This window comes from Euprymna scolopes, chromosome 20, assembly GCF_053919585.1.
Source record: "Euprymna scolopes isolate OS-2025 chromosome 20, ASM5391958v1, whole genome shotgun sequence".
Lineage (NCBI taxonomy): Eukaryota > Metazoa > Mollusca > Cephalopoda > Sepiida > Sepiolidae > Euprymna > Euprymna scolopes.
Window position 1 is genome coordinate 31,738,068 of NC_136501.1, and position 12,502 is coordinate 31,750,569.

Sequence of the window (12,502 nt, forward strand, 5' to 3'; positions counted from 1 at the left end):
ATCACAGGGAGCAAAAAACGGTTTGGGTCTCCTTCAGTCTCATCATAGATATTCTCTAAAATAGGCTCCTGTGCAATGAAGTGTTTATAGTGAAGATTGCACAATCCTCAGCTGCACTTTTTCGGCATTTCTCAAGTCAAATGAACAGAAAATATCCGAGCAATATTGAAATAAACATCAATGTGAGGAAAATCCAGCCGGGTGGGTGGGGTGGGGGAGGGGGCCCACTTTGGATTGAAACACAAATTAAAAATGGCTTAGTCTAAAAGGAGTTTTAAGTTACTCTACCAAGAGTCATATCATCCAGAGGAGGAGAAATGGATTTATACCTTGCTTAATATCATAAGTGAAAGCGATTTTCTAGGCACTTTTTAAAATAATATAAGGAAATTTCTAAGTAGGAAACACCAAATATCTTCGTTATATTTTCCAAAAAGTCTCCATTTAAAATATGACCTACGCAAGATAAAACTTAAAAAACAGCAGTCATGTCTAACTTTTTTGACTTGTATTATCTAAACTACAGTTTGAATGTTATTCTCAAGTTTTGGTCGATATAACCTCTGACCTTCTTTAGGGGTCTTGTCAAACTCAAGAATCTTTATACTGAATTCTGTATGAAATTTTAAACTGAATCCTTTATTTAATTCACAAGGGTAGATTGCTCTTATTCCATCAACCATGATCAGGTAGAAGGCTTAAGTAATTTAAAATTATATTATTATATTGTTTGTACTGAGGATTGAATGACTTCAGACTTCTACTCTGTCCTGGCTAATGAAACAAGAGCAATCTACCCCCAATGGATTAAATAATGGATTCAGTTCTAAATTCAATACAGATTCGAGTGTTTGGCGAGACGTGCCTGAAGAAGGTTGGAGGTTACATTGAAAAAAATATTGTGGGAATAACATCCAAAACGAGAACAGTGGTCCAAATGGTCAAATACAAATAATTAATCGTTATCTCAAAATTCCAAAACTTTCATTTTTCTATCATTCATGTGAACCACATTACGGTGTAGGAGTTTAAAGTTAATAATGCATGTGAATGAGTGTACACATGCACAAAGCTATATACCGACGCAAAGTGACACTAAAACTAATTGAAATGAATAAAATACAGATCTCTCTTAATGTGTTATGGTTTGTTTGTTTTTTTGTTTTTTTTGTTTTTTGGGGGTTTTTTTTTTTTAATCTTCTCAAGGATAAGAATGGCACAATAAAGCATTTTACTTAATCAAAAAGTGAAAGCTGAAACCCTAAGAGAAAAGATGTTGGTTTTCCCACAGCTCTCAACACTAAACCTGCTAATTCATATATCATCAATGATTAAGAAATGCCGAAAAAGCCACATCATTTCCACACAATATACAGTAGGCATTCCCACCAGACAGGTAAAACATGTTGCAATGGAAACAGTAAGTTTTTCTTTTCTCTTTTCTCCCTACGGATTTCTATATAAAAACACTTCTTTTTAAATGTGAAATGTACCATCTGTTCAATTCCGATTTAATATTTTTTTTATTTAATGGGGTCACCACTTATCAAGGCCCAAAGACCACTTAAGGATATGGGTTAATGATAGTAAGATGGCTGATAAAACAACATTGTGGTGATTGATAATGATGGAACTTGTGTAGGATTTTTTTTTTTTTTACAGAGGAGTCACCACTTATCAAGGCCTGGAGGCCACTTAAGGTTAATGAGTGTAAGGTGTTTGGTGCAACAACAGCTCAGTGATAGATTTTGGTGGGAATTGGACTATTTAAAAGAATAGGATAGTAAGAACTTATTCACAGTGGACTTGAAGATGGAAATACTGTAGTCAGCTTGGAAGCAGGTCAATGGAACAAAGTTCCACAAGTGGAGAATTCTAGGAAAGAAGCTTTGTTCATGGAATTTGCATTTAGATTTGGACACTAATAGAGAGTAGGGGAACTTGTTGACAGCAGTCATAGCTTGGCAAGTGCTTTTTGTGAAAGTTTAGCAGTGTAGGGGGCCATTGAATGAAGCTCAGGCAAGCACTTTCTATGAAAATAATGGTAAAGCAGAGACAGGGTTGCAATGTCTCTTCTGTGAGAAAGAGATTGCAGAGAGGAGAAAAGGGGCATTGCTCACCAGGTTTTGAAGCTGGTTTTGAACAATTAAGTCAGAATAAGGTACTTCGGGCAACTACTCAAATGTGGCAACAGTACTCCATTTTAGGGCATATTTGGCTTTTATACACGTAGAAGATTGCATCGGAAATGAGATACCTTCTGGAGCGATAGAAGAGAATCATTATTCTCTGCTAACCTTGGCAACAGAGTTTATGCAGGTCTTCTATTTCAGGTCAGAGACGAAGGTCAGTTCTAAAAACTTATTGAGATGAGAACCATTCACATCAAGTGTGGTCATATGTGTGTGTGTGGGGGGGGGAGGGTTAGAGGATTTGTGATCCAAAGGTAGTAGCTTCGTTTTGAATGCATTGAAATCTACCAACTACTTTAATACTCACTGCACAGCATGCTCAAGGTTGGAGGAAAGAGACTCAGAGATCTTGGCAATTGCTGGCTTTTGAAGTGTTATCATAGATAGTGGTATTGTTTGCATATATGTTGACAAATGACTTTAGAATGTGATCTGGAAGACCACTGATAAACATAGAGAGTTGGGCCTACGATAGATCCTTGGAGAACACCAGCATTAAGATTTTGAGCTTTAGACTTCTGTCCATCGATGATTACTTGTATAAACCTGTCGGAGATGAAGGATTCGATGGTTGAGAAGATATTTCCAGACATTCCATAGCTGGAGATCTTGTGAAATAAACTTTTATGCCAAACTTTGTCAAATACATTTGATTTGTCAAGAACTATTGCTTTGGAGAGGAATCCTCTATCGATCCAGAGATCCTGTGTGAAATTACAGTCAGTACATCAGCTGTAGATTTCTCAGGATGGAAACCATATTGCTTGTCACTGAGGTGGTTAACAATATCTGTTTAGTACGAATTCAAGCAATTTACTCATGATGCACAGAAGACTAATTGGTCAGTATTGAGATGCTAAAGACAGGTCTCCAGTGTTTTTAAATACTGGACAAACTAACAAGGTTTTCCAAGATGTTGAGAAGCATTTCTCCTTTAGGCATCGATTGAACAGTTTTGCAAGAATGTATGTAGCTTTTTTAGCACAATGGCTGGAACATCGTCAGAACCAGTTGCTTTGTTAGCATCAAGGTTTTGATGAGTGTGGCAACATCATGAAAAGATATGTGGATGTTGCTCAAATGATTTACGGTCATTTAGGGTGGCCCTAATCACATGGGTTGAGTCTGCTACAAATTTCTTGGCTTTGCCAGATGCTGACAAGATCACCTCAGGCCCACTGCTGATGATTGGGATTGAGGAAGCACATCTATTCAGGATCTTGTTCATTATATAGCAAAACTCATGCGAGTCTCTGCTCTACTTTGGACTTGATGGATTGAGCATATGACTGTCACATTTTCTATAATTGTTTTGCATTAATTGCTGGCAGTCCTAAAGGCGAATTGGCTGCAGAACATCTATTACATTTAAAGTAGTTGAGGTAGTGGTTTCTATGAGCAATTGCAGCAGCACACTCAGAGGTGTACCATGGCTGGTCATTCGATTTTAGTACAAATATTTTGGAGGGCATGTAGTTATCCAGTTAGTTAAGTCAGACACTATAGTGGATGTATCCTTTATGAACATAGAGTATAGAGGCAGTTGCAATACTGTCCCAGTCAGTCATCAAGTACAGATAAATTGTTCGCTAAAGAGGAATATTTGGGATTTTGTTGTACTTTGCTTTTATCTTTATTGAGACCAAGTGATTTGAAGATCCTCGCGAAGACAGAACTGAGGATGAGCACAGTTCAGGGCATGTTGTTAGAGATCTAGAAAACTTGTAAATATGATTAAGATGGCTCAACAAGAACTGGTTTACATTAGACATGGAAACTGTCATGATACAGTCAGCTGAGAAGGAGCCCTGTGGTACTGTTTCAGTAAAGATGGATGGGTCTCATACTGATGCAAGATGTGGTAAATTTGGCTGGAGCCGGCTCAACTCATCAGGTGAATGGCAGCAGAAGTATAAGTTATATATTGGGAATTACAGCAGTAGGTAGAGATTATGTTAACTAGTATGGATTTTGGCAAGGGTTATATCAGTACAGGTCAGGATAACCTTGCGACAAATAGAAATAAACCCAGTGCAGTTATCAGGGTCAGGATTCAAAGGTTAGTTCCTTAGACAAAATGCACTAGAAATGCAGGTGTCTAATGATATTGCAGAGAAATGACACCATCTGTTCGAAGGACAGCACAGAATTTCAGGGTAGTTAGGCTTGGGAAGCAAAAGAGATGCGTTCTGAAATGTACATAGAAACTGAACGAATGTCATTCCGATGCCATTTGCGACTCGATCTCCCAAGTAGAAAAAAAAACAAGCTAAAACATAATCGAAATTAGATGGGTCTTTCCTCCCGTGAACAATCATTCTCTAAATAAAACCTTTGAATGGCAACAAGTTTCCATTGTGTTCCATGCACGAGTTGATTTATCTTGAGTTAAACAGAAAATCACAACCACGAGAGGATCATGACCCACACATGGAAAAGTGACAATAAAAAGAATGAAGCCGTTGTGAAAACAAATTTTATTGGTCAATTTGTTCCTTGATCAACCATTGACAAAACCTCACAAGTGTACATGTACACATTGAAGTGAAAAAAACTATGTACAAACGGTTTGTTTAATGTTTATTACTGAAATGTTACATTCACTGCATGCATTGAGAATGTCATAAGGATGTATATAAAACCATAATTTTGTTTTTCTATATAAATAAAACAGTAGATGTATATATGTATGTCCATGTTTTTTTCCGTATCCTCTGTTTGCTAATTCTGTCTCCTCTCTTTTTTTCTCCACTTTCTTTTCTATCTTTCCCATTTTTTCCTTCCTTCTTTTATTGATGGCCCCCCATTACTTCAGTGACCGATAATTTTTTTTTAAAAATAAATATTACCTACATATATACTACCCTTCCTATTTATCCTTACATGGTGTACCTACTTTTAATTATTCTTTACCATTTTATCCTATTCCTTCATTTTCATTTCATATCTAAATGTCATTAAACCAGTTTTTTCTTAATTTGCATAATTTTGGCCCTTCTCTCCCGATAAGAAGCATTTAGTGTTGAAATGCCATGGCCAAAAAAGATTTTTTTTTTCTTATTTTTCCTCCTTAACTTTTCCTTACTGTTCTGCTAATATAAAGTTATATAAAAAATTTTCTTCCTTATCTTTCACTTTAATATTAAATATTTAACCGATAAACTCTTAAACTATTGATCACATAACACTGAAATTAACAGAAAATAGTAATCATATACCAATGGTTTGTAACGACTAAAATCTTTGTTTGGATGGATGAATAATGTGTACAGAAGTCGACAAGTTAAAATGCAAAATGTTCATTTCAACTTGCCGACATATTTGCATTAGGTGCGAGTGCATAAAACTAATCATAGCTAAAGTGGTTTAATTTTATAATGTTCTTATATTTCTGAGAAGTCGAGGGTAGCAATGCAGCTGAAATGCTAAATGTTTTGGTTTTGATTCTAGCTGATGGCATTCAAGTTCTTTCTTTTTTTTCTCCTTTTTAACTTTTGAAATCAGTATCATATATATAATATTCAACAGAACTGGCTCTGTAATAACAAATACAAAATCTGCATTAATTAAAATATATTTAAGCATATTTTATGAGTGAGCAAGGCCGGGCGCCAACCTCTAATGTTTCAATAAAACGTTGCTGTAGTTATTTGTAGTATTGCTGCATATATACCTTAAATAAATTTTTGATTTCATCAACTCCTAAATCATACAAATATATGGTGAAGTTAAAACACTGGGAAATGTTTGGGAAGCACAGATGTAATTAATCTACAAAATGCATTTCATCTATAAAGAGTCGACATTGGCAAAAGAATAGCTGTTTTCTTTTTTTCTTTTTTTTTTCAACGTTTAAGGAAGGATTTTATGGATTTTTTTTTTATAATAGTCAACAAAACAAGAACATGGTGAAAAAAATAAATATGCAACAAATAAATGCTGCCAAAGTCAAGATAAGTTACTCATTTCTGTCTTTTAACTTATTTTAAACCATTTATTTACCTTAAAGCAAATGTAGTGTAAAGTCTGTTGAGTTAGTGATGGAGAAATCTTTCTAGACTGAGGCAATATTTTTATTTTTGTTCCAAATAAATTTTAGCCACATTAAAAACCAAACTTGCAGCAAACGATACCCTTGCAAAGTAAATAGCTTTTTTTCCTCCTTTGAATGAACAGCATCTATTTCCAATGTGAGGCATGGTAAAGAAGTAAAATGAGAAATAAGTGGTATATTGGATAGCAACAAAGACTCTGGAATCAGCAAAACTAAGTTCATTGAATTCACTTACACTTTAACACCTTTGGAAACATGAATACTATTCCATAGTTAATGAGTAAATAGCAACCAATGTTTTGTGATAATTTGAAATTTTCCTACCACCTAATAATGTTATATAATTTTTTTTATTAAATGAATAAAATAATTTCTTGTTTTCCGAGGCTTTTGATGCGAGACACCTTTTTCAAAGAAAGAACAAGAGAGGAGTAGAGTCAGTTGTCCACGTTCTAGAAACAAACACACACATATATACTTTTATAATATACCTCTTCACTGAAAACAGACTCATTTTTATGCCTCACTGATATAAGATTAATAAACAACATATATGCAGAGAACTATACATATAAAAATATCAGTAAAGGGCTTAAACAATTGTACGTTTGTATAGTAAATGAAATTTGATCTTTTTTTTTTTTTTAGATGAGCATAAAATTATCTGCTCCCAGTGAAACAGTATATTATAAAAGTATTTATAGCTCTATTGTTGCACTATCGAGCTATTTACATGACCTTTATGTTATTAATATTTATATTTGAATACAAAATTGGAAAATTTTATTTCAAAAGTATATATACACACACACATATATATATATATATATATATATATATACATATATATATACACATACATATACGCACAGCCTTCCCATCCAGAAAGAAAATGATCAGCATTCACATTCAAACGGGATGTACAAACATTTCCTATATGTATCTTTTTCAGCATTAAATAACCCAAAAAGGGTTGGCATATTACAAAACTATAAAAACTATTATTTAATAGCAGAAAAATAATTTTTTTAAACTATTCTTTAGTACAAGAATTACTGTTATAGAAAAAAAAATAATTTAGAAAATAAATTTATTCTTTTTTTGGCTTTTGACCCAAAGTTAAACTTGACTAATTCCCACTGTCTATTAAAAGGAATAAAAACTTATTTAGTTAAACTGTGAAGCCTCTCTTTGTTTCTTTTTTGAAACCTTTCATGTGAATATATCAAGTGGACCAGCAGGTTTTAGGCTAATGCAAAACATGACACGAGAGATTGGTCAACATTCTCTCAGACAGTAAATAACTTACTACCATAAAGCTAATTTGCCATTACTTAAAAAATTTGCTTTTCCCCCTTAAAAATAACTTTTTAATTGAATTGAAGCAGTGATGCAATAGTCACTGAAAATTCATACCTGGCAAGCTGAGCCCACAGTCATTTCCATACTCTAGAATCCTTCTTGACCAATGTTTATCTTTTTTTTTTTTTTCTTTTTTTTTTAAGAGTTAAATAAATGGTTTGATTTTAAACTGCACAGAAGATTACTGATGATTACAAAATTTCATTACGATTCAAATTCATATCCAAGGGCTCTTAGATGCTGTTCCTTTATTGTTGTCACCTGTATTTTGCTACAGCTTTCTCTTCCAGGGACTGTTTCCAAGTATTTAAGAATTTTTCTTTTTCATTAGGCCAGTTGCTCCTATTACAACCGGTATCATGTTTATTTTTTTCAGAGACCACGTAATCTTTTAAATCACTCTTGAGGTGCTGATATTTTATCTTTTCCCCATTCGGTTCAATCACAAGTATCAAAGGTTTTTTTTTTTTTTTTTTTTTTTTTTACAAGACTAATTTTTTTTTTTTCAATTTGTCCACTCTATATTTTATCTTTAACTCAAGTATTAGTTCCAGATAAACTCAAAATCTTTCACAGCTATTTAAACCATACTCTACAACCAGCCATTTTGTCACACAATAGTTGCATATATTAAATCATTGTTTTGACATACATAATGCACATGAAACAATCTATGTATATTAATAGAGTAGTACCTTTAGCGCACATACATACATACATCATGCTTTCCAGATTATAAATTATTGAATCGGGAGACCCTATTTATTAAAAAAAGAGGATAGAAGATAATTTCCTATAAACATTAAAAAGATATGCTAATTGAATGTTCGTAGTACGTTATCATTTTCTATCCTCCTTTTTAATAAATAGTCCATACCTCTAGGATCGTTCTTACCCAATGCTTATCTTATGGCCATAAATTTAAATATTTCAAGTAAAAGAAACGATATTTTAAATGTGAAATTTCAACAAAATGTTTCATGTAACATTTCTAATTTTTGAAGAACAATGATGTGGAATTTTTTTTTTTTTTGTTTTTTGTTTTTTTTTTTTTTTAAACTTTCAAATTTCTGTAGATGCATGAGAAAGTAAGATATATAAGTAAATATATCTGAAAGGCAAATAATTGGTAAAACAACAAAGAGAAAATAGGAAAACTTTTACTGCCTTACAAGTTTCGTTCTTTTCAGAAGTTTTTTTTTTTTTTTCAAGCCTTTCAGTGAAATTCTGAAAAGCACGAAGCATGCACATTAGTGAAAGTGTTCCTACTTGGTACTTTTTCTTATCATACATAGGTACGAATCTCAAAAGATAATTTTTTTTTTTTATATTCAAACTCAGATTTTATAAACTTGAAACAATACAGCAACAATTTTTTTATAAAATAAAACTATAAAATGTTAATTTTAAAAATAAACGCAAATAAGTTTTTGGACATTGATGCTGTTGAAAACAATCTTTGATTAGTAAGAAATCGGATTAGTGTTAGTTAAACAGGTAACTAGAAAAAAAAAAATGAACAGACGAGATATTTTTTTTTGTTATATTTGTGAAACTCACTTTTGAAGAAAAAAAATATGAACAAAAAATCTCACAGACGTTTAACTAAAAAGAAACACTAATCACTAGTACTACTGTTGAACACATCACAACACCATCAAACTGATACCAAGGCATACAAGCAGCGGATTTTCTACAGGTGGGATAATAGCAAGGGGGACAAGCAGGGAAAGTTTTTGACCCTTGGACCTTTGAGAGCAAGACCGTGATGAAGACAACAGCAGCTCCACAGAAGATTCCCTATTGCACTTACGTGGCCAGATCCTCCAATGTGTTGTAGTAATCATGCTCAGTAGTCAAGGGCCTAGTATCTGGAGGAGAAAACCCTCTACAATTGAAAATAGGGACACATGTGTGATATTAGGGATCCAGGTAAATATGATGGTGTACCAAAGTGGAAAAATGAAATTAACTAATGATGAATGATAAACAGTGTTGAAATTGAAATATTAAAAGAGGATGATAGATTGATAATCTTACACAATTCGTTTTAAAAACAAACTTGTTTCTCCTTTGTCACAATGGTTTCAATAACAACTTTGACAGTCATTTTTTAGGTGTCATACTAAGTTAAATAGCTATCCAATTTGTTAACAGTAGGTTAGTATAAGCGAGTTAATGTGAAATAATTTTTTTTTAGTATTACAAAACCTAGTCATATTTATCAAATTGAAATTCTTAAATCCTGTGTGTGTGTGTGAGAGAGAGAGAGAGAATTGTCAAAAACCTCCTAGAAGCATTTTTAATAAATAAAAATTTTGAATTAACAGAAACTATTTTGAAACCAGGTAAGACAATTTTATTTTATTTAAAAAAAAAAAAAAATGCATTTTTTTTTTTTTTAGGGGAAGAGGATATAGTTATATACATATACAGAAAAAAGAGGGATTAAGATATTTGACAGCAAGTTATAGACAGGAATCAATCATTTTATGTGTGTGTGTAAGAATTTCTTCATTCTATAACACATTTCAGAATATGATATCCCTTTTACAAATATGCAAAAGCCAAAATAAAAAATGAAGATATTTTCACAATTTTGTGATTCATTTAAAATTGTATCTTTCATAAGAAAATTTTTTTTTTTTTTTTTTTACTGAGTTTTTTGCTATCTGAAAAAGGTATATAATAGACTGAAATGTCATAGAATGAATAAAACCTTTTTCACACAGAAATATTTCTTATTGCGATAGATATGCATAAATTGAATATCAATATACACATTTATAACAAGTAGTTATTAAATTATGAAAAATTGGGTCCATTATTCTAATTATGTTAGTGTATCTATTTACTATAGTATTTGAATTGTATTTAAATTGATAAAATGTAGGCTAAATATTTGATTATAAAAACTCATCTATTTAAATACGACAGTGTTGAGTATTGCATAGTAAACTGTTACCGAGGTATTTAGAATTTATATATATATATATATATATATATATATATATATATGAAGAAAGATATCACTCAGCTAGCAATCAAGCATCACATGACTGGCAGTTAGGGGACTGGCTAGATAGACAACTGTGAGTATCAACCAGGTTGATGGACATGGTCAATTCGTCTGATCAGTCAGAGAAGAAATGTGTCAACTACCTTGCCGATGTACGGTTGACAATGGATATGTATGATGGCTGAGTATTTGCCGATCTATGTAAGTTACCACTCAGCCAACCAGCAATAAGATTACATCATTTGCTGAAATGAAATCCAAGGCAGAAGGGGGGGGGGGGGTCTAGGACAGAATCAGAAGGGGGGGGGGCTACCTCAGGACAGAATTGGAATGGGGGATATCTCGGGACAGATGATCCTGGGTCATTTATCCAAACACTGGTTAGTGATGATGGATCAAGTATAGAAATATTCAAATACATAAAAATATACATATTTAATAAATCTCCAATTATTAGTCATAGTACACTTCAATATACTTCATGAATATTACATTGAAGCTGAAAGAATTTTATGTGATAAAATTTAAAAATTACTTTATTATATTAGTAATACCATTATGGTTAAAAATTGTAAACACTTGTCTTCAATTTACGCTTAAACAAATTCCAACATTTAAAAACTGAACCAAGCAAGCATAACTATGAAATAGTACTTTAGCATATAACGCATGGTCTTAATAAGCCTACAAACTTTTCATGTTTATTTAATCAGAATGCGTAAACACAAAAAATGACTTTATCTATTTTGATGAACCATTATGACAAAATTATCTGAGAACAATAGCATAAGAATATCAAAACAAAATAATGGAATGTGTATGCACATGAGACATGGTGTTCTATATTAAAGTTTTTCTGAACGTGCGAAGGAGTGTTGGGACTGGAGCTCTATTCAAAACCTACGAGTGATGTTTGTTTTCTGCTATCCATTTCAAAAAGTCAAAGAACTTTTCTTTTTATTTTTTTTAGTTTTATAATTGGAATAACTTTAACTTACTTAATGGAACTAATGAATTAAGATTTAATTATTTTATTTTATTCAGATATGTTATATCCTTTAATGTTTATTTTAACAAAAAAAAAAAAAAAAGATTTAACAATCTTGGAAGTTTCAAAAGCTATACTTAAAATTAATTTAATAACTCTATAAAAACTTAATTCATAAAATTAAATATAACCCGAATAAATTTTTCGCCCCATTTTTTAACAGTTAAACAAAAAGTAATGCGTTAAAATAAGTTGGGAATTAGTCTCAAAATTCACACCTCATAACTTTGAAGATTGACCTCCAATCTAAACTGTTCCGCACAAAACGTGACGTCCTTTTATATAGAACACCATGGCAGGAGATAATACAAATAAGTATACATATGGATACGAATAATACCGGACATGTAGGATATATTTTATCAGGAATGAATAAAACTATTAATTAAAAAGCAGTTCAAAGTACAAAAAAAATGCATTTGTTTTGAATAAAAAGAAAAAAAAAGAAAATGTGGAGATGAACACGTGTTTCGAAAAAGACAAATATTTTTTTTGTGATAAAAGAGAATGTATATAATTTCCTCTTAATTAGTTCAAAAAAGAAATAAACTTAACGTTTTATAAAGCAATTTTTAAAAAGATACAAACTACTGTTTGAAAATGTAATTATTTGAATATGTAAAAGCACAAATTAAAGCTCCTGATTATTAATGATTAATTAGCAATACGCACATAAAATAACTAAAAAGTAATGCTGCCTGAAGCAGTCAAATAGCTATCACAATAAATACACTAAATTTAAAAAATACAAAGGGTTAACCGATACAATATATATATATATATATATATATATATATACACACACACACACACATCCTTAGTATTTA

At 31.8% G+C, this 12,502-nt stretch overlaps 1 protein-coding gene across 14 annotated transcripts in view; it reads right to left on the reverse strand.

The window, feature by feature from the left end:
• LOC145241382 (proto-oncogene vav-like) overlaps positions 1–12,502 on the reverse strand; it is a 347,285-nt gene that overhangs the window by 162,470 nt on the left and 172,313 nt on the right. For 9 of the 14 annotated variants that reach the window (XM_080104285.1, XM_080104289.1, XM_080104297.1 and 6 more), the window contains exon 4: positions 9,422–9,496. The exons of the other annotated variants lie outside the window; for them this stretch is intronic. In XM_080104285.1, the coding sequence (XP_079960411.1) occupies positions 9,422–9,496 (75 nt within the window). The remainder of the gene's footprint in view (positions 1–9,421; positions 9,497–12,502) is intronic. 14 annotated transcript variants of the gene reach the window in all.